This window comes from Salmo salar, chromosome 08 (assembly GCF_965601325.2).
Source record: "Salmo salar chromosome 08, fSalSal1, whole genome shotgun sequence".
In the NCBI taxonomy this organism is placed as follows: Eukaryota; Metazoa; Chordata; class Actinopteri; order Salmoniformes; family Salmonidae; genus Salmo; species Salmo salar.
This window is the reverse complement of record NC_138298.1, coordinates 16,329,400-16,357,399: the sequence shown is the minus strand read 5'-3', so window position 1 is coordinate 16,357,399 and position 28,000 is coordinate 16,329,400. Positions and strand designations below refer to the sequence as shown.

The 28,000-nt window shown below is 42.1% G+C and overlaps 1 protein-coding gene across 2 annotated transcripts; it reads left to right on the top strand.

Moving 5' to 3' along the window:
- The first annotated feature begins 6 nt into the window (after window positions 1-6).
- Window positions 7-26,919, top strand: LOC106610081 (uncharacterized). 2 transcript variants are annotated; one of them, XM_082978193.1, is made up of 8 exons: window positions 7-654; window positions 1,080-1,210; window positions 1,403-1,588; window positions 13,050-13,214; window positions 18,451-18,562; window positions 18,804-18,931; window positions 21,350-21,674; window positions 21,759-26,919. In XM_082978193.1, exons 1-8 carry the CDS (start codon window positions 372-374, stop codon window positions 22,175-22,177), a joined length of 1,749 nt encoding a protein of 582 aa, XP_082834319.1. In that variant the 5' UTR covers window positions 7-371; the 3' UTR covers window positions 22,178-26,919. The 2 variants fall into 2 exon arrangements, with proteins under 2 accessions (XP_082834319.1, XP_045579107.2); XM_045723151.2 differs by having other exon boundaries at window positions 9-654; window positions 21,350-26,919.
- Window positions 26,920-28,000: the final 1,081 nt, after the last annotated feature.

The following is a 28,000-nucleotide window of genomic DNA, read 5'->3' as shown; positions in this document are numbered from 1 at the left end:
TTGTAAACAAGTCTGCTTTGAGCTTGAAAGATACTGATCATAGGATATTTGATGTGTAATGTAATAAGGAGTACCGTAATTCAAAGGACAGCGCGCATTTCTTTTTCATTTAACCACACCCTTTAAGCTATGACGCCAACAAATAAGTCCCTTTCTCTTCTGTGTAAACGGAAGTGAGCAGGTGACTTAGAACCATTTCCACGCTAACGTTTTTATTTGGACGTTTATTAACACAATGGAACCTTAAAATATGACCCATTTAACAGCACAGCATCACATATTTACCTCATGTAGTGTTTAATTCGCGTTGGAGATAGAACTTGATATATGTTATCTAGGTAACGCTAGCTAGCTGCAAAAGTTAGCAAACAATGGCTAACTGTATGGTTTTTCACACTCAAATAGCCTCCATCATGGAGGTGCTAGCGAATGCAGCCGTGGCAGAGATCTGTAAACTCGTAGACGACGACTATGCCGTGTTTCGTTTGGAAATGTCTCAAAGCCAGAAAGAAAACAGGGGATTGCGGAGGAAACTACAGCTATTGGAACTGAAGGTGTCACGGGAGCGCGCAGAGAGGACAATTCGAGAGCGCGTCCTCGCCAGTCGTCCAAGTAGTGTCAAAATCCTCGACCGATACAGAGGAATGGCAAGAGGTACATTTTGCAGAAGCCTGCAGGGGCCTGTCGCCCCTTCTCCCTCTGCTCATGTGTTCAGATGTGTTACCCAGAATTGAGTCTTGGTCAGTTTTTGGATAGTATGCAACTTCCCCTGATTACTTAACTATCTTACAAAAACTTTTATTTTACCTGGCACATCAATTAAGAACAAATTCTTCTTGGACAAAGACACTATCATATTCTAACCAAATTCTTGAATTTCCTTTTGTTTTACTTAATATTTTTTGAAGGATGCATGGAATATAATCAATCAATAAATTGTACATCAAAAAGTTATGAATAGTGTTATAAGTGTTACCTTACATCCTTGCCAATTGTAGACAGTGACAATAGTGTACAATATACCATTGAGCATTGACAGTACCTAACTTAACCACCTCTTTTCCCACAATCACTCTCAGGTGAAGGACATCTTACTGGAGGACACAGGGGCTTTGTGAAGCCAGCGGGACACAACGCGTGGAGAGATGACCAACCAATCACTGTTGATGAGGGGAGTGGAACCTCAACCCAGCATGTTATCGTAATAGAGGTTGGTGTCATTGTGTAACGTAAAAATGACAGTACATCAAATGTGGTTCGTTTATTTCAGAAAGGTTCCCCTCAGCTATTCATTTGTACGTCCTTATTTATCTGCCACAGGGGAGCTTGTGAGACTTCCTTACAACATTGTTATCCAATTCAACTCATGTACCGACAATAACCTCCTCTCTTCTTGTGTCAGTCTGCAGATGCAGAGGCTGCAGGTCCTGGAGGATCGTCTCTGGTCAAGCAGGAGAGGACTGAAGGAGATGACCCACGACACAGCAGAGACATCCAGACTGGCGTAGTGGCTGGAGTGGCGCCCCCTTTAGCCACGGAGGACCCTGCTGCCCCGCCCCAGCCGAAGAACCGATGCAGCATCATGGAGGTCAGTGGAACGCTGAACGCCGTCCTCAAGTCAGAGACAGAAAGCGAGAATTTAACTGTAACACACAGGCTCTTACACATAGGATCTGACCACAGATCAGACCCAGAGAGACTGGAGTTGGGACAACTGGGCTGTCCTCCTGCTCCCGGCTCAGAGTATTTGCTTTACGGTATCATGAGCCCGAGGACGGTTCATTCCCATCGGGACTCAGGTTATGTGTTAGAGACGGGCAAAGATCTGTCTTGTTCTTACACTACAGAGATGGACCCTGGCAACATGGCCTTGGGTTTAGAAACACAGACTGATCTATCTAGAGGGGACTGGAACCGGAACAGTAGTAGTGTATACTCTGAAGGGTGCCTAGATAAGAAAGAGGAGGATGTAGTGGTAGATAACGTGACTGTGAAAGTGGAGGGCGACGGGCCTCTGACATGGAATGTAGACAAGACTCACTTAGATGAAGGACACTCACAAGGCAGATATTTCTTAGATTACAGGGAAAGCTTGGAGACAAATCCAAATGTCGCGACCCACTCCCATTTGCACGTGCTCAGAGATTGTGAACCTGTATCCACATCGATGGGGCCTTCCAATTCACATGGCTGCATCCTTTTCGATCAGGTATTGAACTCAGAAGACCAAAGGGCCAAGGTTCGGGGACAGACACCAACATCCGGAAATAGCAAAGAGAAACAGTTCCTCTGCGTGTTCTGTAACAAACGCTTCAGCTGTCCCCAGAAGGTGGAGATCCACCAGAGGGTCCACACAGGGATAAAACCCTTCAGCTGTACCCAGTGTCACATGTGCTTCGCTGATGCTGGCAACCTGAAGAGACACCAGAGGGTCCACACAGGGGAGAAACCATTCATCTGTACCCAGTGTCAGATGCGTTTCACCCAGGCTTGCCACCTGAAGAGGCACCAGAGAGTCCACACAGGGGAGAAACCCTTCAGCTGCCCCCGGTGTCATATGTGCTTTGCCCAGGCTGGCAACCTGAAGATGCACCTGAAGGTCCACACGGAAGAGAGGCCGTTTGCCTGTTTGCACTGCGGGAAGAGGTTCTCAGAAAGGAGCTACCTCAAGATACACCTGCAGAAAAATCATTCCACTCGATAGCTTCTGATTTTCATTGTTGTCAGCAGAAAAGATCCACAGATGCATTTGGAATAATGAGAGTAACACATTTCAGTGTTGAAAATTACTAGGTAGAATATTGCATCCAGATATTGTGTGATATACAATGCATATATAAGCCTAAAAAGTCAGTTACATATTGTTTGTACTGTGTAGGCTATATGGTGTTCAGAAATGCCTGTTTCATTACCTGCATTCAACTACTTAATTTCTTATCCAAGACAAGTTTTAGGAGAAAAGTAATGCAGTTTATCAAGTTCCTGATAATGTTTTTGTTGAGACATATTACATTTACAATTTAATAATTTAGCAGATGCTCTTGTCCAGAGCAACTTATCACAGTCATAGCAAGTACAGTTTACCTCAATAAAGTAGTTATCAGCAATATCTGTGCAAGTAGGAAAATACAATTTGTATTTATTTATTTTAATGGGGGGGTTGGATTCATTTAAGATTATTTTTGAAGAGGTACTGTAGGGTTTCAGATGTTTTCAGGGGGACTCTACTGTCCTAGCTTCAGGGGGAAGCTGGTTCCACCAATTGGGTGCCAGGACAGAGAAGAGCATTGCTTTGGCTGAGTGGGAGCTGACTTCCGGTAGGGGTGGGATGGCCAAGAGACCAGAGGTGGCAGTGGCAGAACGAAGTGCTCGGGTTGAGGTGTAAGGTTTGATTATAGCCGGAAAGTAGGGAGTGGCAGTTCTCCTTGCTGCTCCGTAGGCAAGCACCACGGTCTGCTAGTGAATGCAAGCTTCGACTGGAAGCCAGTGGAATGTGCGGAGGTGCGTGGTGAAATGGGAGCGCTTGGGAAGGTTGAACACCTGGCGGGCTGCGGCGTTCTGGATAAGCAGCAGGGGTTTGATGGCACAAGCAGGGAGCCCAACCAACAGAGTTGCAGTAGTCTAGACGGGAGGTGACAAGCACCTGGATTAGGACCTGCGCCTCTTCTGTGTGAGGAAAGGTCGTACTCTATGGATGTTATAGAGCACGTGTCAAACTAAACACCCCTGTTGTAGAGCATGAACCTGCAGGAGCGAGTCACGGCTTCAATGTTCTTTTCTTCGTCTTGTTGAGCTTGAGGTGGTGGGTCCACATACAAGCTGAGATGTCTGCCAGGCATGCAGAGATGTGTATGTATGGTTTTCATGTGGTGTATTTAACACTTGAAAATGTTTAATAAACACAAAATGTGACTTCTCATTCTAAAACTTGCATTGAGACTCTTTAGTTTACATCACATCTAATCTCACCCTATTCTGCATACACCCGACAGCGCTTTATACAGTGGGGGGAAAAAGTATTTGATCCCCTGCTGATTTTGTACGTTTGCCCACTTACAAAGAAATGATCAATCTATAATTTTAATGGTAGGTTTATTTGAACAATAAGAGACAGAATAACAAAAAAAAATCCAGAAAAACGCATGTAAAAAAATGTTATAAAATAATTTGCATTTTAATGAGGGAAATAAGTATTTGACCCCTCTGCAAAACATGACTTAGTACTTGGTGGCAAAACCCTTGTTGGCAATCAGAGGTCAAACGTTTCTTGTAGTTGGCCACCAGGTTTGCACACATCTCAGGAGGAATTTTGTCCCACTCCTCTTTGCAGATCTTCTCCAAGTCATTAAGGTTTCGAGGCTGACGCTTGGCAACTCGAACCTTCAGCTCCCTCCACAGATCTTCTATGGGATTAAGGTCTGGAGACTGGCTAGGCCACTCCAGGACCTTAATGTGCTTCTTCTTGAGCCACTCCTTTGTTGCCTTGGCCGTGTGTTTTGGGTCATTGTCATGCTGGAATACCCATCCACGACCCATTTTCAATGCCCTGGCTGAGGGAAAGATGTTCTCACCCAAGATTTGACGGTACATGGCCCCATCCATCGTCCCTTTGATGCGGTGAAGTTGTCCTGTCCCCTTAGCAGAAAAACACCCCCAAAGCATAATGTTTCCACCTCCATGTTTGACGGTGGAGATGGTGTTCTTGGGGTCATAGGCAGCATTCCTCCTCCTCCAAACATGGCAAGTTGAGTTGATGCCAAAGAGCTCCATTTTGGTCTCATCTGACCACAACACTTTCACCAGTTGTCCTCTGAATTATTCAGATGTTCATTGGCAAACTTCAGACGGGCACGTATATGTATTCTTGAGCGAGGGGACATTGCGGGCGCTGCAGGATTTCAGTCCTTCGCGGCGTAGTGTGTTACCAATTGTTTTCTTGGTGACTATGGTCCCAGCTGCCTTGAGATCATTGACAAGATTCTCCTGTATAGTTCTGGGCTGATTCTTCACCGTTCTCATGATCATTGCAACCCCACGAGGTGAGATCTTGCATGGAGCCCCAGGCTGATGGATATTGACAGTTCTTTTGTGTTTCTTCCATTTGCGAATAATCGCACCAAATGTTGTCACCTTCTCACCAAGCTGCTTGGCGATGATCTTGTAGCCCATTCCAGCCTTGTGTAGGTCTACAATCTTGTCCCTGACATCCTTGGAGAGCTCTTTGGTCTTGGCCATGGTGGAGAGTTTGGAATCTGATTGATTGATTGCTTCTGTGGACAGGTGTCTTTTTTACAGGTTGCAAGCTGCGGTTAGGAGCACTCCCTTTAAGAGTGTACTCCTAATCTCAGCTCGTTACCTGTATAAAAGACACCTGGGTGCCAGAAATCTTTCTGATTGAGAGGGGGTCAAATACTTATTTCCCTCATTAAAATGCAAATCAATTTATAACATTTTTGACATGTGTTTTTCTGGATATTTTGGTTGTTATTCTGTCTCTCACTGTTCAAATAAACCTACCATTAAAATTATAGACTGATCCTTTCTTTATCAGTGGGCAAACGTACAAAATCAGCAGGGGATCAAATACTTTTTTCACCCACTGTAACTGTAGTGGGGGTAGTAAAAAACTTCATGTTGAAAGTGTGTTTATTACAGCATCATGGGCGGGTCTGTGGGGGCCTGGCCCGCCATACAATATCTCCATACCTGTCCAAATAAAATATTAAAATATTTATAATTTATTTGACCGAGACGTGTGCCGACAGAAAGACCCATCGCTGTCAGATAAAGCATCCGAGCAACCAAAACCGCACCCCTCTGTCTCAGTATGTGTAGCCCATGTATCTGATGCTGTCTGGACTAAAACAGTATGGCATGACATTCTCTTTTTTGACCACATCAGATAAATGGGCTACATATTGTAAAACAGAAAGGCACTCTGTCAGTTGTTCCGATGCTATTTTGGACTAACGTGTGAAGGTAACCTACTTTTTGAAGTGATTTGTTTTACAATCAGATGAAAACATGACGTGTTGTGTTCATGCCACATTAAAAGGTAGACTAATACATTTTTACAGTTAAACTACATGTCATTACTATAAAACCCACAATAGAAGTGCTAAAGCAATCATTTGGACTACTCATGAATTAAAAAAAAAAGCATTAGGCTACTCTGCTATTTTTAAAGTCATGCCCCTTTCGGTCCTTGACTTTTCCTAAATAAGTCTATAATACACACTTTCAGAATCTTAATATCACAAACAGAACTGGTGTTAAAACGTTTTAGGAGGGCATGTCATTTTGGTTTTCCAAGTTGCCCCTTCTCCCCACAATAGGGCCTTCTCCAATAGTTGAAGATGCCATGCCCAGTTGATAATCACGCCGATAATTATCTCGAAGCTGAAACTAAACTATACCGAAACGAAATTCACACACATCATAACAGATTAAATAAATGAAGTAGGCTAAAGTATGATGGGTTGATGTGCAAGGGGAAGCGAACGATGCATTATTATGTAATCACCAATTGTTGATGAAGGACAGGGCGGGCCATTCTATTTTATTGATCTATTCTATACTGCTCCAAAAAATAAAGGGAACACTTAAACAACACAATGTAACTCCAAGTCAATCAAACTGTCCACTTAGGAAGCAACACTGACAATACATTTCACATGCTGTTGTGCAAATGGAATAGACAACAGGTGGAAATTATAGGCAATAAGCAAGACACCCCCAATAAAGGAGTGGTTCAGCAGGTGACCCCAGACCACTTCTCAGTTCCTATGCTTCCTGGCTGATGTTTTGGTCACTTTTGAATGCTGGCGGTGCTTTCACTCTAGTGGTAGCATGAGACGGAGTCTACAACCCACACAAGTGGCTCAGGTAGTGCAGCTCATCCAGGATGGCACATCAATGCGAGCTGTGGCAAGAAGGTTTGCTGTGTCTGTCAGCGTAGTGTCCAGAGCATGGAGGCGCTACCAGGAGACAGGCCAGTACATCAGGAGACGTGGAGGAGGCCGTAGGACGGCAACAACCCAGCAGCAGGACCGCTACCTCCACCTTTGTGCAAGGAGGAGCAGGAGGAGCACTGCCAGAGCCCTGCAAAATGACCTCCAGCAGGCCACAAATGTGCATGTGTCTGCTCAAACGGTCAGAAGCAGACTCCATGAGGGCCCGACGTCCACAGGGGGGGGTTGTGCTTACAGCCCAACACCGTGCAGGACGTTTGGCATTTGCCAGAGAACACCAAGATTGGCAAATTCGCCACTGGCGCCCTGTGCTCTTCACAGATGAAAGCAGGTTCACACTGAGCACATGTGACAGAGTCTGGAGACGCCGTGGAGAACGTTCTGCTGCCTGCAACATCCTCCAGCATGACCGGTTTGGCGGTGGGTCAGTCATGGTGTGGGGTGGCATTTCTTTGGGGGGCCTCACAGCCCTCCATGTGCTCGCCAGAGGTAGCCTGACTGCCATTAGGTACCGAGATGAGATCCTCAGACCCCTTGTGAGACCATATGCTGGTGCGGTTGGACCTGGGTTCCTCCTAATGCAAGACAATGCTAGACCTCATGTGGCTGGAGTGTGTCAGCAGTTCCTGCAAGAGGAAGGCATTGATGCTGGCCCGCCCGTTCTGGCCCGCCCGTTCCCCAGACCTGAATCCAATTGAGCACATCTGGTACATCATGTCTCGCTCCATCCACCAACGCCACGTTGCACCACAGACTGTCCAGGAGTTGGCGGATGCTTTAGTCCAGGTCTGGGAGGAGATCCCTCAGGAGACCATCCGCCACCTCATCAGGAGCATGCCCAGGCGTTGTATGGAGGTCATACAGGCACGTGGAGGCCACACACACTACTGAGCCTCATTTTGACTTGTTTTAAGGACATTACATCAAAGTTGGATCAGCCTGTAGTGTGGTTTTCCACTTTAATTTTGAGTGTGACTCCAAATCCAGACCTCCATAGGTTGATAAATTGGATTTCCATTGATTATTTTTGTGTGATTTTGTTGTCAGCACATTCAACTATGTAAAGAAAAAAGTATTTAATAAGATTATTTCTTTCATTCAGATCTAGGATGTGTTGTTTAAGTGTTCCCTTTATTTTTTTGAGCAGTGTAATTCTAATAAAAAATGGTATGTACTCTTTCAGTCTATTCCGCCTACTTGGAGTACACAGTGAGAGCGTGCGTAATTTACAATGGCATGAAGGCCAAGATGAATGGATGCACTTGTTAGCGTTGCTTCAAAATCTGAATATGGGGAAGAATGAATCATGATCACATCTCTGAGTATTCTTCTGATTCTGAGCCTCAACCTGAACCTATCCCTCCGACTCCTAAGCGTATAAAATACATAATTGTGCGCACTGAGCGCCACCACCAAACGAAATGGTGAGACAGGAAAGCAGACGGCACCATTCGGAACAAGCCGGTGAGAATTCTACAGGCCATTATCAAAGAGCAGGCCCTTCATCTAAAGCAAGAAACAAATTCAGCAACGCACTCCACAGCGTTCTATTTTGATGATTTTCGCTTGTAATGACTACTTTCGTCATTTGACCGTGCATCTTGCTGACCGTGCGTCTTGGCTGTTTGATGTATTTATTTTTATTTTGTTGTTTTAAATCAAAAAACAGCTTTTTACATTAGCATGTGACGTTCAGAACTAGCATTCCCACCGAACACTTCCGGTGAATTTACTAAATTACTCACGATAAACGTTCACAAAAAACATCATTATTTTAAGAATTATAGATACAGAACTCCTTTATGCAATCGCTATGTCCGATTTTAAAATAGCTTTTCGGTGAAAGCACATTTTGCAATATTCTGAGTAGATAGCCTGGCCATCATGGCTAGCTATTTTGACACCCACCAAGTTTGGTACTCACCAAACTCCGATTTACTATAATAAAAATTGGATTACCTTTGCTGTTCTTCGTCAGAATGCACTCCCAGGACTTCTACTTCAATAACAAAAGTTGGTTTGGTTCCAAATAATCCATAGTTATATCCAAATAGCGGCGTTTTGTTCGTGCGTTCAAGACACTATCCGAAGGGTAAAGAAGGGTGACGCGCCCGGCACGTTTCGTGACAAAAAAAATTCAAAATATTCCATTACCGTACTTCGAAGCATGTCAAACGCTGTTTAAAATCAATTTTTATGCGATTTCTTTTTTAAATTTATTTTTATTTTATTTATTTTTTTTCTCGTAAAAAAGCGATAATATTCCGACCGGGAGTCGTTGTTTTCGTTCAAAGACTGAAAATAAAAACATGGTGTCGGCTCGTGCACGCGCCCCCAGTCTCATTGTTCTCAGATCTACCACTATCCAAATGCGCTACTGTTTTTCAGCAATGGGCTACAAAGTCATCATTCACCGTTCTGCCGCCTTCTGAGAGCCTATGGGAGCCGTAGGAAGTGTTACGTTACAGCAGAGATCCTCAGTTTTCAATAAAGAGAGTGTAGAAGGCCAAGAAATGGTCAGAGAGGGCACTTCCTGTAAGGAATCTTCTCAGGTTTTGGCCTGCCAAATGAGTTCTGTTATACTCACAGACACCATTCAAACAGTTTTAGAAACTTTGGAGTGTTTTCTATCCAAAGCTAATAATTATATGCATATTCTAGTTTCTGGGCAGGAGTAATAATCAGATTAAATCGGGTACGTTTTTTTATCCGGCCGTGAAAATACTGCCCCCTATCCATAACAGGATATATACCGGGTTCCAACACCTATGCTTTCTGTTTCATAGTTGTAACAAAGCCACTCCACAATTACAATTTATTGAACACTTGAATTATTATTATTTGCATATATCCACATAGGAGGCCCCCAAAAAACGTGCTCCCCTATAAAAAAATCAAATGCCTGTCCAACGGATTCGTTCCGGTTGCTCGCCATGGTTTACAGTGCCTTGTATTCATCCCCCTTGGTGTTTTTCATATTTTGTTGCATTACAACCTGTAATTTAAATTGATTTTTATTTGGATTTCATGTAATGGACATACACAAAATAGTCCAAATTGGTGAAGTGAAATTAAAGAAATTACTTGTTTAATTATGGACAGACGTTCCGCTAGCGGAACCCCTGGCCAACAGCCAGTGAAATAGTAGGGCGGCAAATTCAAAACAACAAAAATCTCATAATTCAAATTTCTCAAACATAAAACTATTATGCACCATTTTAAAGATAATCTTCTCATTAATCCAACCACATTGTCCGATTTCAAAAAGGCTTTACGGCGAAAGCATAACATTTGATTATGTTAGGACAGCGCCTAAACAAGAAAAACCACAGAGCCATTTTCCAAGCTAGGAAAGACGTCACAAAGACCAGAAATACAGTTAAAATGAATCACTAACCTTTGATGATCTTCATCAGATGACATCCCCAGGACTCAATGTTACACAATACATGTATGTTTTGTTCGATAAAGTTAATATTTATATCCGTAAACCCCATTTTACATTGGCACGTGATGTTCAGAAAATGTATTGCCTCCAAAAACATCCGGTGAATGAGCACATCAATTTACAAAAATACTCATCATAAACGTTGATAAAATTTACAACAGTTATTGAAAGAATTATAGATACGCTTCTCCTTAATGCAACCGCTGTGTCAGATTTCAAAATCGCTTTACGGCGAAAGCACATTGTTCAATATTCTGAGTACAGAGCTCAGCCATCAAAGCAAGCTATACAGTTACCCGCCAAGTTCTGGAGTCAACTAAACTCAGAAATAGTATTATAAATCTTCACTTACCTTTCCTGATCTTCGTCGGAATGCACTCCCAGGACTCCCACTTCCACAAGAAATGTTTGTTTTGTTTGATAAACTCCATATTTATGTCCCAATACCTCCTTTTGTTTGCGCGTTCAGATCACTATCCAAAGGCAAAATGCGCGAGTGCAAAACCAGAGACGAAAAGTCAAAATGTTCCATTACCGTTCATAGAAACATGTCAAACGATGTTTACAATCAATCCTTAGGGTCTTTTTAACCTAAATCTTCGATAATATTCCAACCGGTCAATAGCGTATTCATTACAGAGGAAAAAGAAGGAGCGGTGCGCTTGTGTGAGCGGGCAGTAAACAACTCACTGGTCCACTGGTTTAGACAGCTCTTATTCTCTGCCCAGTAACAGTAGACGCATGAAACAAGGTTCTAAAGACTGTTGACATCTAGTGGAAGCCTTAGGATGTGCAACATGACCCCACAGACACTGTAGTTTGGACAGGGATTCAATTAAAGAACTACAACCCTCAGATTTCCCACTTCCTGGTTGGATTTTTCTCAGGTTTTTGCCTGCCATATGAGTTCTGTTATACACAGACATCATTCAAACAGCTTTAGAAACTTCAGAGTGTTTTCTATCCAAATCTAACTAATAATATGCAAATATTTGACTCTGGGCCCGAGTAGCAGGCAGTTTACTCTGGGCACGCTTTTCATCCGAACGTGAAAATACTGCCCCCTATCCCTAACAGGTTTAAAACAATCTACAAAATAAACAACGAAAAAGTGGTGGTGCATATGTATTCACCCCCTTTGCTATGAAGCCCCTAAATATGATCTGGTGCAACCAATTACCTTCAGAAGTCACATAAGATTGCACACGTGGACTTTATTTAAGGGTCACATGATCTGTCACATGATCTCAGTGTATATATATACACCTGTTCTGTAAGGCCCCAGAGTCTGCAACACCACGAAGCAAGGGGCACCACCAAGCAAGCGGCACCATGTAGACCAAGGAGCTCTCCAAACAGGTCAGGGACAAAGTTGTGGAGAAGTACAGATCAGGGTTGGGTTATAAAAAAAATATACGTAACGTTGAACATCCACAGAGCACCATTAAATCCATTTTTCAAAAGTGGAAAGAATATGGCACCACAACAAACCTGCCAAGAAAGGGCCGCCCACCAAAACTCACGGACCAGGCAATGAGGGCATTAATCAGAGAGGCAACAAAGAGACCAAAGATAACCTTGAAGGAGCTGCAAAGCACCACAGCGGAGATTGGAGTTTCTGTCCATAGGACCACTTTAAGCCGTACACTCTACAGAGCTGGGCTTTATGGAAGAGTGGCCAGAAAAAAGAAAAACCCATTGCTTAAAGAAAAAAATAAGCAAACACGTTTGGTGTTTGCCAAAAGGCATGTGGGAGACTCTCCAAACATATGGAAGAAGGTACTCGGGGTGATGAGTGCTTTTTGGCCATCAAGGAAAACGCTATGTCTGGCGCAAACCCAACACCTCTCATCACCTGGAGAACACCATCCCCACAGTGAAGCATGGTGGTGGCAGCATCATGCTGTGGGGATATTTTTCATCGGCAAGTACTGGGAAACTAGTCAGAATTGAAGGAATGATGGATGTCGCTACATACAGGGAAATTCTTGAGGGAAACCTGTTTCAGTCTTCCAGAGATTTGAGACTGGGACGGAGGTTCACCTTCCAGCAGGACAATGACCCTAAGCATACTGCTAAAGCAACACTTGAGTGGTTTAAGGGGACACATTTAAATGTCTTAGAATGGCATAATCAAAGCCCAGACCTCAATCCAATTGAGAATCTGCGGTATGACTTAAAGATTGCTTTACACCAGCAGAACCCATCCAACTTGAAGGAGCTGGAGCAGTTTTGCCTTGAAGAATGATCAAAATCCCAGTGGCTAGATGTGCCAAGCTTATAGAGACATACCCCAAGAGACTTGCAGCTGTAATTACTGCAAAAGGTGGCTCTACAAAGTACTGACTTTGGGGGGGTGAATAGTTCTTTTTTTTGTTTTCAGTTTTTTTGTCTTATTTCTTGTTTGTTTCACAAGAAAAAAATATTTTGCATCTTAAAAGTGGTAGGTATGTTGTGTAAATCAAATGATACAAACCCACAAAAATCTATTTTAATTCCAGGTTGTAAGGCAACAAAATAGTAAAAATGCCAAGGGGATGAATACTTTTGCAAGCCACTGCATCTGTGTGTGCACATTATGTATCTATTGTATATGTATGTCTATTTAATCTGTATCACCTCTCTTCCAGGAAGAGGAAGGTCCAGAGGTGCTGCTGGTGAAGGAGGAGGGGTGTGAGGAGGGATTGGGGAAGCCTGAGGGGACCATGATCATGGAGGACAACCAGACTACATCTCCTCCTGAACCCACAGAGGAACCAGCTGAGCAGCACAGGACCACACACAGTCACACTGAGGTGAGCCCACTGAACTACTGTCTGTATGGTATTAGGTCAGGGCCCGTATCCACAAAGCTTCTCAGAGTAGGAGTGCTGACCTAGGATCAATTTAGCCTTTTAGATCATAATGAATAAGACGATATAGACAGGTGTGGACCTAATCGTCAGCACTCTTACTCTGAGATGCTTTGTGGATTTAATTTTGTCTAAACTATGGGACCATGCCTTTTAATGATCAAACCATTAGTGTCAAGTAATCAAAATAACGAACATGTTTTTTTATTTAAAATGTATTTCATCAGGGAGTCATACTGAGACCTCTCTTACCGATGAGCCCTGAATTACAAACATTTAAGAATATACACACATCAAAATATAAATCCAAAATGAAACCAGAAAGAAAAACAATCATAGAAAACAAACACATTAATCAGTAATAAGGTCCTCAATTAGCCTTCTGAATAGCCTTAGAGGCACCAAAACATCAAATGTAACATTTGGAATATTGTTCCACAAAGAAGGTGCAAGAAAACCTAAAGCTGATTAACCGAACTCAGTAGAGACCAAAGGAATTCCCTGAGTTAGCCAACCCTGACACCGGGTGTGGTAACTCATACGTCTAAAGTTTAGCAATAATGTTAGGTACAGTGGGAGTATTTGTAAAAAGGCTTTAGAAATTAAAATATAGCAATGTATCAACCTACGCGACATCAAAAGGGCCAACCAACTTTCTGATAGCGATTGCATTGATGAGTACTAAATCTGTCGCCCATAATAAAGCACTATGATTACAGCATCTAACAGCTTTAATGAAGTGGCAGCTGCATTCATATAGACGATGTCGCCATAGACTGAATAATTTGCTGTCTACTATTTAGCGAGAGGCATGACCTATTTCTTTAGAAGAAGCCTATTTTTATTCTCAGCTTCGTAAATAACTCATCCATTTTATTTTTAAATACCAGCTTTTCAGCTATAAAGATGCCCAGACATTTGTAGGCAGGGACACGATCAATATGGACACTGTCCAAAGTACATATGCTATGAGTTGTTTTTATGTGCTCTAGAGAACAACATATGCTTAGTTTTACCTGCATTCAATACTAATTTCAGGTCAATAAAGTTTTTCGGTAATACGATGAAGACAGACTGTAGTTCAGATAGAGCCTGGTCAATCGTGGGGGCAATAGCATACACAATAGTATCATCGGCATGCAAGTGCAGGTTACATTTTTTTGTAACCTGAAACAATATTGCTAATGTAAACAGTAAAAAGTACAGGACCCAGAATTGACCCCTTTGATATACCTTTTGGTTTTGTCCAGAAAACCGGTTTTAACACCATCTGTTGATACACATTGAATTCAATCTGTCAAGTAATTCTTAAACCAGTTATACTGAACAAAAATATAAAAGCAACATGTAAAGTGTTGGTCCCATTTTTCATGAGCTGAAAAATCCCAGAAATTCTCCATACGCACAAAAAGCTTATTTCACTCAAATGTTGTGCACAAATTTGTTTACATCCATGTTAGTGAGAATTTCTCCTTTGCCAAGATAATCCATCCACCTGACAGGTGTGGCATATCAAGAAGCTGATTAAACAGCATGATCATTACACAGGTACAACTTGTGTTGGGGACAATAAAAGGCCACTCTAAAACGTGCAGTTTTGTCACACAACACAATGCCACAGATGTCTCAAGTTTTGAGGGAGCGTACAATTGGCATGCTGACTGCATGAATGTCCAACAGAGCTGTTGCCAGAGAATTTGTTAATTTCTCGACCATAAGCCACCTCCAACGTTGTTTTAGAGAATTTGTCAGTATTCAATACTCAGACTAGAAGTGGTAGGCCACAAAAGCTCACAGAACGGACCGCCGAGTGCTGAAGTGCGTAACGTGTAAAAATCGTCAGTCCTCGGTTGCACTACCAACGTCCAAACTGCCTCTGGAAGCAACGTCATCACAATAGCTGTTCGTCGGGAGCTTCATGAAATGGGTTTCCATGGCCGAGCAGCCGCACACAAGCTTAAGATCACCATGCGCAAAGCCAACCGTTGGCTGGAGTGGGGTAAAGCTTTCCGCTATTGCACTCAGGAGCAGTGGAAATTATGACTATGAAGTTGACCATTTTTTAAATGTTCCTATCAGCAAGTCATCTAGCACATAACAGGTAGTAAATTGGTGAAATTTAAACAAAGACTCACTACAAGTTGACTCGTTAACCAGCTAGAGTCTGGCAGAGGGAAGAGCAGTCGATTGACCAGTTTAAATTAAACCATAGTTGAACTCAAATAAAAAGCCTACCGAGGTAAAATGATGATTAAAAGCATCACTTATCTTATTCTTATCAGTTAGCCAGAGTCAGACATAACTTGCTTAGGCAGGGAAGAAGAGGAATTTCTACGCTTCAGTGCATTTACTGAGCTAAATTTCAAGTCTCATAGCAAAGGGTCTGAAAACGTATGTAAATAAGGTATTTCTGTTTCTTAATTTTAATACATTTGCAAAAATTTCCAAAACCCTGTTTTTGCTTTGTCATTATGGGTTATTGTGTATAGATTGCTTAGGATTTTTTAAATCTATTTTAGAATAAGGCTTTAACGTAGCAAAATGTGGAAAAAGTCAAGGGGTCTGAATACTTTTCGAATGCACAGTACTCTTTAATTGATCTGAGGCTGGGGAAAAAGGATAAACACTCAGAAAAAGCACCAATAGCATCCTCCATGGCAGCAAGGAGTAACTCACAGCAACAAATAAATGTGTATTCTGGTTTATGGACACATTTACAACCAGGAGCTCAAATTTCTTGGGAACAGAAATATATTTTAAAAAATGGGACACCATGAAATTATATTTTACATACAGTGCCTTCAGAATGTATTCACACCCCTTGACTTTTTCCATATTTTGTTGTGTTACGGCCTGAATTTAAATTTGATTACATTTATATTTTTTTGTCACTGGCCTTCACACAATACCCCATAATGTTAGTGGAATTATGCTTTTCAAAATGTTTACAAAATTCATTAAAAGCAGAAATGTCTTGAGTAAATAAATATTCTACCCTTTTTTTATGGCAAGCCTAAATAAGTTAATAAGTAAAAATGTGCTTAACAAGTCTCAGAAGTTGCATGGACTCACTCTGTGTGCAATAATAGTGTTTAACATGATTTTTTTGAATGACTACCTCATCTCTGTACCTCACACATACAATTATCTGTAAGGTCCCTCAGTCACGCAGTGAATTTCAAACACAGTTTCAAACACCAAGACCAGGAAGGTTTTACTATGCCTCGGAAAGCTGGGCACCTATAGGTAGATGGGTAAAAACAAAAACAGGTATTGAATATCCCTTTGAGCATGGTGAAGTTATTCATTACACTTTGGATGGTGTATCAATGCACCCAGTTACTAAAGGTAAAGGCGTCCTTCCTAACTCAGTTGCCGGAGAGGAAGGAAACTTCTCAGGGATTTCACCATGAGGCCAATGGTGACTTTAAAACAATTACAGAATTTAATGGATGTGATAGGAAAAAACTGGGGGAGAGGGGGAGAAGAAGGAATCCTGTACAGAATACATTTTCCAAAAATGTGGCAAAGCAATTCACTTTTTGTCCTGAACACAAAGTGTTATGTTTGGGGCAAATCCAATACAGCACATTACTGAGTACCACTCTCCATATTTTCATGCATCATGTTATGGGTATGCTTGTAATCGGCAAAGACTGGGGATTTTTTTAAGGATAAAATAAAACGGAATGAAGCTAAGCACAGGCAAAATCCTAGAGGAAAATCTGGTTGTCTGCTTTCCACCAGACACTGGGAGATGAATTCACCTTTCAGCAGGACAATAACCTGAAACACAAGGCCAAATATAGACTTGTTGGAATCGGCTAAACTTTGATAATTGAGATAATGAATGATAGGAAATGAAAGAGACTGGGTTATGTCAGAAGTTAATGGTTCTCTGAAGAAAAACCAATGGACATCTGTAGATTAGATGGGAGGGGTTGAGGTCGTGAGGTGAGGACAGATTTTTTTAAGGGAGTAATAAAGGTTTGTTATCCTGTTACCCTCTTTATTAGCTTCCTGTGGAGCCTTAAACTGTAAGGATTGCAGAAGGAGTGTTTTAAGTAGGATGTATATAACTGATGTGAGAAATGTTTTGCTGTCTGATTACAGCTGAACAGAACCTTTGGGAAGAATTCAACTTGGTTAAAGCTTCTCTAGTGTCTGTGAGTTATTTACTCTGAAAAATAAGAACCTAACACACTGTAGTTGCTTAACAAGAAGACAGTGAATGTTCCTGAGTGGACAATCTACTTGAAAATATATGGCAAGACCTGAGATTCATATTCTAGCAATGTACAACAACCAATTTGACAGAGCTTGTAGAATTTTGGAAATAATAATGGGCAAATGTTGCACATTCCAGGTGTGGAAAGGTCTTAGAGACTTAACCATAAAGATTCAGAGCTGTACTCGATGGTGCAAAATATTGACCCGGGTGTGAATACTTATGTAAAATAGATATTTCTGTATTTCATTTTCAATACATTTTCAAAAATATCTAAAAAGTTTTCACTTTGTCATTATGGGGTATTGTGTGTGTGTGTGGGTGAGATAAAACATCTATTTACTCCATTTTGAATGCAGGCTGAAACGCAGCCACATGTGGAATAAGAGTACTTTCTGAAGGCACGGTATATAGCCCCCCCCCCCCCCCTTCTGTAATCTGTCACATTTAAATACATTATAATATACTTCAATGTCTTTTTCAGAGACAGAACCATGTTTCCGAGAGAACCAGAATGTCAGCACACTAGTTATGTATCCAAATGTCAATTGTGCCCATTTTTAAAAATCATACTACGCACATTTAGGTGCATTAGCCCCCTACGAGATTTAGAGGGGGTATTCAGCTCATTCACTTAAGGGTTAACAGGCATAGGATCATCTGCAGCTATTTGCTGAGTGAGCTGAGACATTGCCAGGTCCTTGGCCATCCACGTGAGCATTCGACAGACCTCCTTAAAGTTGCTGGATACAATGGCTGGAGCGGGAACTGGGTGAGCAGTGTTGACAGTGCTCAGTCCACCCAGATGAAGCTCTCATAGTATCAAATTACCTAACATGTTTGCGTAGTACTTATAGCAATCCTTCACTGCCCAATCAGAAGATGCTCCATAGCAGGGTGCTCATATCAGATGTCTTGATCCAACATCCTCTCACTCTGTATCTCTTACAGCCAGTAGACATGGAGGATGGGAATCCTGATCTGCTGCTAATCAAAGAAGAGACAATGAATGACGGACCAGAGAGCATTGACCTGCGGAGTGGACTAAAGATAGGGGAGCAAGGTAAGAGAGAAATACATATAGCCTACATACAGTAATAGCTCTTCAATTGGAATAATAATGTGCCTGTTATTATTCATTCTTGATTTTCTTCATTCATAAAATGAAATCAATACAACTTGTGTGTACATACTAAGACACACATTATAATGTATGAACTTGACCAGGTAATTGACTCAAACTCCATTGGTCTATGAGTTCTTTGACATGTTTGTAAAGTCTATTTTGAAACGTCTTCCTGCAGGTGGTTGGCTGGAGGCAAACGGAGGAGACTGGGCGGCCATCTTGGATTCCCAGACTGTGACGGGTGCAACCAAGGGCCCAGGGGACAACATCACTGAACAGGCCAGGACCAGAAGCGACATAGTAGAGGTCAGTGGATGGGACAGCGTCCTCAACTCTGGGCTGGGGAACAAAACTGTTAACCTCTCTTGGGTAGGGGGCAGTATTTTGACGTCCGGATGAAGAAGGTGCCCAGAGTAAACTGCTGGCTACTCAGTCCCAGAAGCTAAGATATGCATATTATTAGTAGATTTGGATAGAAAACACTCTGAAGTTTCTAAAACTGTTTGAATGATGTCTGTGAGTATAGCAGAACTCATATGGCAGGCATAAACCTGAGAAAAAATCAAATCAGGAAGTGTGGAAATCTGAGGTTTGTAGTTTTTCAAGTGATTCCCTATCCAGTATACAGTGTCAAGGGTGTCATTTTGCACTTCCTAAGGCTTCCACTAGATGTCAAGTCTTTAGAACGTTGTTTCATGCTTCTACTGTGACTGGGGAGAGAATAAGAGCCATTGGAATCAGATGACTGAGAAAATGACATGAGCTCAGTGGCGCGCACTCCCGTGAGAGTTAGCTGTGTTCCCTTTCTTTTTTGAAGACAAAGGAATTGTCCAGTTGGAATATTATGGAAGATTTATGATAAAAACATCCTAAAGATTGATTCTATACATTGTTTGACATGTTTCTACGAACTGTAGTATAACTTTTTTGACTTTTCGTCTCTACTCACTGCGCAAGCACAGTGAATTTGGATAACTCGACTGAACACACGAACAAAATGGAGGTATTTGGACATAAAGGATGGACTTTTGACTTTATTCCTGTGAGTGCATTCCGATGAAGATCATCAAAGGTAAGTGAATATTTATAATGCTATTTCTGAGTTTTGTTGACTCCACAAAATGGCGGGTTTGGTTTTGTGACTGAGCGCCGTACTCAGATTATTGCGAAGTTTGCTTTCGCTGTAAAGCTTTTTTGAAATCTAACACAGCGGTTGCATTAAGGTGAAGTGTATCTATAATTCTTTGAATAACAGTTGAATATTTGATCAACGTTTATGATGAGTATTTCTTTAAATTGATGTGCTCATTCACCGTAAGTTTTGGAGGCAAAACATTTCTGAACATTACACACCAATGTAAAATGGGGTTTTTGGATATAAATATGAACTTTATCGAGCAAAACATACATGTATTGTGTAACATGCAGTCCTATGAGTGCCATCTGATGATCATCAAAGGTTAGTGATTAATTTTATCTGTAATATCTGGTATTTGTGACGCCTCTCCTTGCTTGGAAAATGGCTGTGTGGTTTTTCTTGTCTAGGTGCTATCCTAACATAATCTAATGCTATGCTTTCGCCGTAAAGCCTTTTTGAATCGGACAGTGTGGTTGGATTAATGAGAAGATTATCTTTAAAATGGTGTATAATACTTGTATGTATGAGAAATTTGAATTGAGATTTGTTGTTTTGAAGTTCGCGCTCTGCTATTTCACTGGCTGTTGGCGAGGTGGGACGCTACAGTCCCACATACCCTAGAGAAGTTAACCAGAAACAGACAGTCGAACACACAACAGCAACCGAACTTATTCTCCATGACAACAGACTGGCTGAGACCAGGGTGAGGAGTAGATTTGGTCCGCGGGGACGGGGAGGTGTCTGTATGAGAACAGACTCAGCTAGTGATGCTCCGTCCTGCTCCTATAGTTGTGATTCAGAGAGACTGATGGAGCCTCAGGTTAACCCCCTAACAGGTGCTGCCTTCAGCCTGCCTTCTATAGGATCTATCAACTGGAACATGGACCCTGAGACAACACACACTCCCCGGCCTTCGTCCTCCTCTCCTTATGTTAAAACAGATCTCAGACAATGCCGCAACAAAGGCTACACAAGCCCATTCACAAATGACAGTAGTAGTAATGCTATCAGTAGATCCGGTGGCAAAGAGAAGCGCTTCCCGTGTTCATTCTGTGGGAAATCCTTCAGTTTCCCCAAGCAGGTTAAGATCCACCAGAGGATGCATATGGGGGAGAAATTGTTGGGCTGCCACCTGTGCTGGGCCTGTTTTTCTGACTCGTCCCATATGAAGATGCACCTGATGGTCCACACGGGAGAGAGGCCGTTCACCTGTACACACTGCTGGAAGAGGTTCTCAGAGGAGCTACCTCAGGATACACCAGCAGAAAATGCACACAGCCCATGTAATGTAGTACTAGTTAGTTTGTAGTTAATTGTGTTGGTTTAGGATGTAGTAGGGAACTGGATGAGGTGAACTGAGGAAAGAATGAGTATGATGAGGCAGAGTAGATGTCTGTAAAAATGCTTCATTATTAAAAAGTGTTTTCATGTAATGTTGAACCTTTTCCAAAGTATCCCCCAACCCAACCCGGTTATATCCCCTATATCCCCATTGACTGTGGTTAATATCTTGTCATGTTTCTGTGTGTACAGCAAAAAGTTTGTTATATAAACCTTTATGATTTCTCTTCCATTTGTTTTTACAGTCTGCAGTCCATGAGGACTTGTTGATATCCAGTGTTGCTGGTGGGAGAGACTGGACCTCTGAGGTGGCTGGTCACAAACCCTGGCCCCGGATCAGGATCATGGATCAGGAGCCGCCGCTCTTCCTTCCTGAGTCGGATCCGGGACAGAGACTCCACCACCACACAGAACACAACCAGTGGACAGGTGGACTGAACAACAGTCCTGGTGGTCATCAGAGAGACAGAGGCTCCAGTCAGGGATCCAGTCTGCAGCCTGGGGCTGATAGAGATAGACCCTCCTGTTCCTATGATACAAACACCACAGTATCCATGATGAACAGATCAGGTCACCCTGGGATTCAGCCTTCAGAGAGAGTGGTGGGAGACTCCGCTGATGGGAATCTAACAGGAAATCTGTCTTCTCTTTCAGGGTCTCGTCTAATGCCTAGTGACTGGGTTCATAAAAGGCCTGGACCTGGGTCTAGTCTTCCTCAGCTACCTCATCATTACCCTACCAACACAGCACACAATCCCAACAACACCCAAACAATGGCTAGAGGTCAAGGAAGGAGCTCAAACACTGACCACCTGAGGGTGGTGGCTCCAGCTTCCACCTCCTCTGGTGTCATTGGGTCACAACGTGGGAGGCTGAGTATTAGGACGGATGCCGACAAGCCGTACGCCTGCCCCACGTGTGGGAAGCGCTTCGCTCAGGCGAATTATGTGAAGATGCATCAGACCGTTCACACTAAGGAGAAGCCCTTCAAGTGCAAACTATGTTACAAGAGCTTCTCCTTCCTGACTAACCTTACCAGACATAAGAGTGTCCACAATGGGGAGAAATCGTAGCACTGTGGCTTGAGTTTTTCGCAGGGGATATCTGGGAACCTTTCTTTAACTGACATATTATAGTTATCATGTGAAGTGTCTTGGGATCGATTTTTTTTATAAGTACTCTAAGTCCCTCAGTTCAGTGGCGACCCCAGACATTTTTCATAGGGGTGGCCAGATGGGGCCACTGAAAATATTGGGGGTGGCAGACCAAAAGCCTTAACTGAATTTCAAGAATTCTATTATGCTGTTGTAGTATATAGGCTAGTTGAAAACGATATCAAAATGAGTTTAAAGAATCGCATACTGATATACTTTGGTTTCTTATTTTACAGTTAATGTTACTAGTTATCTGATGTGCATAGACTAATACCAGTACAGTTAACATTTTGAGTTCCACAACAATCCTGTTTTAAGGTGTTATGTATCTGTATATACATGTGTTAGGTGATTCATTGTTCTTCAAATAGGCTAGTTGTCCTTTTCCTTTAAAAGACAAGTATACAGCTTTAATTTGAAGGAGTACATTGATTGTAAGGAACAAAACATTTACTGGGAACAAGCCTACTCAAGTTTAAAAACACCACCCAGAGGCCTCCAATTATATTCAATACAGCTTTATTCGGCTGTTGCTGTGTCTTTTTGTAAACAAAAATATTATTATATATGTCCCAAAATGAAAAACAAAACAAGCATAATCATGGACAACAATACACATTTTACTATAGCCTACTCACAACCTATTCATATCCCTGCTTTATTAGGCTACATTCTTTTCAATACAGCTTTATTTGCCTGTTGCGGTGTCTTTTGGCAAACACATCCACAAAATCATCAAGATTTATGGCCCTAGCCCTTCTTGACTCTACACTTAATCAAGACTGTCTTGAGAAATACAATGAGTGACAAGCGATTGAGCAATTTGGGGGTGTTAACTTTAGCACAGAAAAACTGCACTCACATGCTGATTTAAGGCTTGTATCCCTTGCGTTATGACACAATTTTCTTTAGAAAATCTTCTCTTCGCCTCAGAGAGAAGCACATCAACAATTGGAATGAATGAACCTGCCCGAAATGACTCCTTATGTGTTGACATGTCTTTGAACTATTGGAGTGGAAATGTGATACCCTTGATGTGCCCAAGTTGAATTGTGGGGACTGTAAAATATCATGCAAATCCCCCATCTTTGTAAGTTGCTTTTTTCAGATGTAAACACTGAATCACCTGAGGGGAGACTGAAGTGCCGGCCGGCAAGCATAGCAGTAGGCATAGTCTTTACTCAGAGTATTCCAGCCATTTATGCATACTGTACCACTCTTTCATGAAGCCCTGTCTTCTATCCCCCAGAAGGGTCTGAGGGAAAAACTACAGATGTGGCTGTTTGGGCACCTCTGCTCTTGACTGGGATATATCTAGGATGAAATGAGGCAAAATCAGTTATTCTGATTTTAAAATAATAATAATATGAGTAGCTAGCCCCTCTCCATAGTAATTACCGATTACATTTGTAATGGTCCCGTGTGGCTCAGTTGGTAGAGCATCTGTGTTTGCAACGCCAGGGTTGTGGGTTCGATTCCCACGGGGGACCAGTACGGGAAAAAATGTATTCACTACTGTAAGTCGCTCAGGATAAGAGCGTCTGCTAAATGACTAAAATGTAATATCGGCCTATAGACAATTCTATTCAAACTCAACTACCATGTCATAACTCAATGTAGACATGCTTTAACCATACATTTATCCAGACAAAGTTACACTCTAGCCATCCATTTCATTATCAGGGGCACTGTCACACCGTCATAACTTCACCTGTTGGTCCAGGAACGGGTTGAATAGCTCTAGCTGAGTCCTGCATCGTTTGGTTGTCAGCCTCTGGGACTGTTGTTGATGCCTGTTCCGCACTTTCGTGCCATGCTGCTGTTTGTCAATGCAAATCAAACTTTATTTGTCACATGCGCCGAATACAAGTGTAGACCTTACTGTAAAATGCTTACTTACAAGCCCTTAACCAACAGTGCAGTTCAAGAAGAGTTAACAAAATATTTACCAAATACACTAAAGTAAAAAAAGTAACACAATAACAGGGCTACAGTTGAAGTTGGAAGTTTACATACACCGTAGCCAAATACATTTAAACTCAGTTTTTCACAATTCCTGACATTTAATCCTAGTAAAAATTCCCTGTCTTAGGTCAGTTTGGATCACCACTTTTTATTTTCAGAATGTGAAATGTCAGAATAATAGTAGAGAGAATGATTTATTTCAGATGTTATTTCTTTCATCACATTCCCAGTGGGTCAGAAGTTTACATACACTCAACTAGTACTTGGTTGCATTGCCTTTAAATTGTTTAACTTGGGTCAAATGTTTCAGGTAGCCTTCCACAAGCTTCCCACAATAAGTTGGGTGAATTTTGGCCCATTCCTCCTGACAAAGCTGGTGTAACTGAGTCAGGTTTGTAGGCCTCCTTGCTCACGCACGCTTTTTCAGTTCTGCCCACACATTTTCTATAGGATTGAGGTCAAGGCTTTGATGGCCACTCCAATACCTTGACTTTGTTGTCCTTAAGCCAGTTCGCCACAACTTTGGAAGTATGTGTGGGGTCATTTTCCATTTGGAAGACCCATTTGCGACCAAGCTTTAACTTCTTGACTGATGTCTTGATGTTGCTTCAATATATCCACATCATTTTCTTTCCTCATGATGCCATCTATTTTGTGAAGTGCACCAGTCCCTCCTGCAGCAAAGCACCCCCACAACATGATGCTGCCACCCCCGTGCTTCACGGTTGGGATGGTGTTGTTCGACTTGCAAGCCTCCCCCTTTTTCCTCCAAACATAACGATGGTCATTATGGCCAAACAGTTCTATTTTTGTTTCATCAGTCAATGAACAGCATTCTCACATAGGTGTTCCTTTTGTCCAGGTGGGAAAGGGCAGTGTGGAGTGCGATTGTGTCATCTGTGGATCTGTTGGGGCGGTATGCGAATTAGTGGGTCTAGGGTGTCCGGGAGGCTGCTGTTGATGTGAGCCATGACCAGCCTTTCAAAGCACTTCATAGCTACCGACATGAGTGCTACGGGGTGGTAATCATTTAGGCAGGTTACCTTCGCTTCCTTGGGCACAGGAACTATGGTGGTCTGCTTGAAACATGTAGGTATTACTGACTGTCAGGGAGAGGTTGAAAATGTCAGTGAAGACACTTGACAGTTGGTCTGCGCATGCTTTGAGTACACATCCTGGTAATCCGTCTGGCCCAGTGGCTTTGTGAATGTTGACCTGTTTAAAGGATTTGTTCACATCGGCTACCGTGAGCGTTATCACACAGTCATCCAGAACAGCAGGGCGCTGATGTTGCCTGTGCCTGTTGGTCACTGTCATGTTCTGCCTCTCTTCTGTCATGCTCTCTCGCTGCCTCTGCCTGTTCATTGGCTTGATCAGTGATGTTATCATCTTCGACTGCATCTCCCCTGTCCTACTTTTCTTCTTAAAGAAAGAGATATCTGTGGACTTTCTCTTCATTGTCTGCAAATTGTCATAGCTACAGTGACTAATCGTAGCTAGTACGCTAACGCTATACCAGCCCATAACGTCAGCTAGCTAGATGCTCTGGCAGTCCTAAGTTCATCAAGTGGTTTGAAAATCGTTCTCGAAAGCTACGGTAACTCTAACTATAGTTAGCTAATACTCTCTATGCTGCAGAGTAACCTTAAGGCATAAACTAGCTAGCTAAGCTCCCCCAATACCTAATTTAGCTAACTAACTCAAGCTAGCAAGCTATTTTGACACCATCAAACGAACAGTTTAGTGAATACATACAATACTACTTATAGTAAAATAAATGTATGACTTACATACTGGTTAGCAGTCTGGTAGTCTCAACTCTGCCGTCAGCTGCCAGCTAGGCTACCTTCCGATGATGCCACCAGAGACATGAGGCTGAGCTCAGCTGCTGCCCATGAGGCAGACTGTCATCTGGCAGTGCACTGTGCAGCAGCAGGCCGGGGGAGGGATGACGCAGTGACGGACGGTCAAAAGCGGCTGGCTGGCTCTGCATTTATTTCCTTTCACATGAACTATTAAGAAAAATATACATTATTGATGTCAGAAGCATATTATGCATACTCAGAAACATATTATGCGACTCGCGAGGGGGAGCCAGTGATTGTATCAGGGTGGCCTCCCCCTGGCCACCCCTTGGCGGCGCCACTGCCTCAGTTTAGCATCTGGGTACACTCACATTCTCAGATATACAGACTTGTTTGGGGTGCTAGCATAGCCAAAACAGTCATGTTATTGAAGAGCAACACATTTCCCCTCTAAATTTGGTTTTGCTTATGTTCTATTCATAACAAATATAATGACCCTCCCAAAATTATTTGGCATAATCAGGTGGTACCTGTTCCTTTATGTACTATAATTAGGTGATCAAATCTGTTAATAAATGAGAATGAATGTTGTCCTTTTGATATGTTGATTTTGTATTTGCTTGTTTATCGTTCAGAATTCAAATTGGACTTAGTTTCCTTGGCTTATAGTGCTTTGAGCTTGAAAGATACTTATCGTGAATAGGAGTTTTGATGTGTAATGTAATAAGCAGTACCGTACTTTCAAGCCCCCATGCAGTCTTTTTAATTGTATTTTTAAATCATTGTGGTTGTTTATTTCATGAAATGAACTCAAAATATTTATTATTTATTTCCCTGAACCTCTCTTTGCCATTGAAATGCTCAGGGGTAAATAAATGTTTTCAATTACTGTGACTGCATCCCAGTTGATTTAAATAAAACTTTCCATACATGTTTACCCATGGAAGAACTGGTCAGAAAGTGACCTTTTTTACCTGAATGACAAATTGAATGTACAATCACTGCAGAACAAACTGGATGAGCTCTGTTCAAGACTCTCCTATCAACGGGACCTGAAGAACTAATATCCTATGTTTCTTGGAAACTTGGCTGACCAAGGAAAATATACATCTGGCTGGTTTCTGTGCATCAGCAGGACAGAACGGCAGCGTCGGGTAAACTCAAGGGGGATGGTGTCTCGTTAACAACAGCTGGTGCGCAATCTTTAATATTAATGAAGTCTCAGGTTCTGTTCGCCTGAGTTAGAATACCTCATGATTAGCTGTAGACCATACTATTTACCATGCTGTCACTAAGACCGGACTCAATGAGCTGTATAGGGCCATAAGCAAAGAAGGAAATACTCATCCAGAGGTGGCGCTCCTAGTGGCCAGTGAATAATTTTTTTTTATGCAGGAAAACTGAAATCCGTCTAACATTTCTACCAGCATGTCACCTGTGCAACTAGGAGGTGAAAACACTCTAGATCACTAACTCCATACACAGGCATGCATCCAAAGATCTCCCTCGTCCTCCGTTTGGCAAATCTGACCATAACTCTATTCTCCTGATTCCTGCTTACAAGCAAAAACCTAAACAGGAAGTACCAGTGACACGCTCAATACGGGTCACTGGTACTTCCTGTGGATGGTAAGCTACAGGACTGTTTCGCTAGAACAGACTGGAATATGTTCTGGGACTCATCCGATGACTTTGAGGAGTTAACCACATCAGCCATAAGTGCATTAATGACATTGTCCCCACAGTTACCATTCATACAGTTGGAGTCATTAAAACTTGGTTTTCAACCACTCCACAAATTCCTTGTTAACAAACTATAGTTTTGGCAAGTCAGTTAGGACATCTACTTTGTGCATGACAAGTAATTTTTCCAACAATTTTTTACAGACAGATTATTTCACTTATAATTCACTGTATCACAATTCCAATGGTTCAGAAGTTTACATACACTAAATTGACTGTGCTTTTAAAC

Coding starts and splice junctions, on each gene's coding strand:
- LOC106610081 (XM_045723151.2), top strand. CDS start 372: ATGGCTAACTGTATGGTTTTTCACACTCAAATAGCCTCCATCATGGAG. Junction 1,589..13,049: donor ACCGATGCAGCATCATGGAG/GTCAGTGGAACG, acceptor CCTCTCTTCCAG/GAAGAGGAAGGTCCAGAGGT. Junction 18,563..18,803: donor ACTAAAGATAGGGGAGCAAG/GTAAGAGAGAAA, acceptor GTCTTCCTGCAG/GTGGTTGGCTGGAGGCAAAC.